The sequence below is a fragment of the Cariama cristata genome, unplaced genomic scaffold, assembly GCF_000690535.1.
Source record: "Cariama cristata isolate BGI_N322 unplaced genomic scaffold, ASM69053v1 scaffold38047, whole genome shotgun sequence".
In the NCBI taxonomy this organism is placed as follows: Eukaryota; Metazoa; Chordata; class Aves; order Cariamiformes; family Cariamidae; genus Cariama; species Cariama cristata.
Window position 1 is genome coordinate 15638 of NW_009627899.1, and position 418 is coordinate 16055.

The 418-nt window shown below is 38.3% G+C and overlaps 1 protein-coding gene across 2 annotated transcripts in view; it reads right to left on the bottom strand.

The window, feature by feature from the left end:
* MSANTD3 (Myb/SANT-like DNA-binding domain containing 3) overlaps positions 1-418 on the bottom strand; it is a 7404-nt gene that overhangs the window by 1445 nt on the left and 5541 nt on the right. Inside the window, exon 3 of one of the 2 annotated variants that reach the window (XM_009704585.1) lies at positions 320-368. In XM_009704585.1, coding sequence (XP_009702887.1) covers positions 320-368 — 49 coding nt within the window. Of the gene's footprint in view, positions 1-319 lie in introns of both variants that reach the window. The other variant, XM_009704584.1, reaches the window with a different exon arrangement.

The window sequence follows — 418 nt, forward strand, 5'->3', positions numbered from 1 at the left end:
CCCCAGCAAACTGGTACTTTATAAAGGATCAAAATATCCTTGAGACTATTCTCTGGAAAGGCAGCATGATAGCTACTGCGATGCTTGCCACAAAGTAGAAGATATGTCAAAAACTGATTAAAAAAAAAATTGAAGTAAAACCTCAGGTTAACTCCTGGAGGTCTAGAGAAAATACCTGGAGTCTTGTAATATGATAGCTCTGAAATTACTTTTCTATAACCAGCAGTCACAGCTAAGCGGAGAGATTTAGACTGCTGAAATCACTGGCAAAATCACATACAAAACAACACTACTTGCATCATTACAGTAACATTTATACCTTGACTAGAAGCATCAGGCTGATATTCAGAATCTTCTTCTGGTGGGCTCTGCAAAAAGTACATTTGCTCAGGCATTATGCTGGCAATCTTCTCTTTCC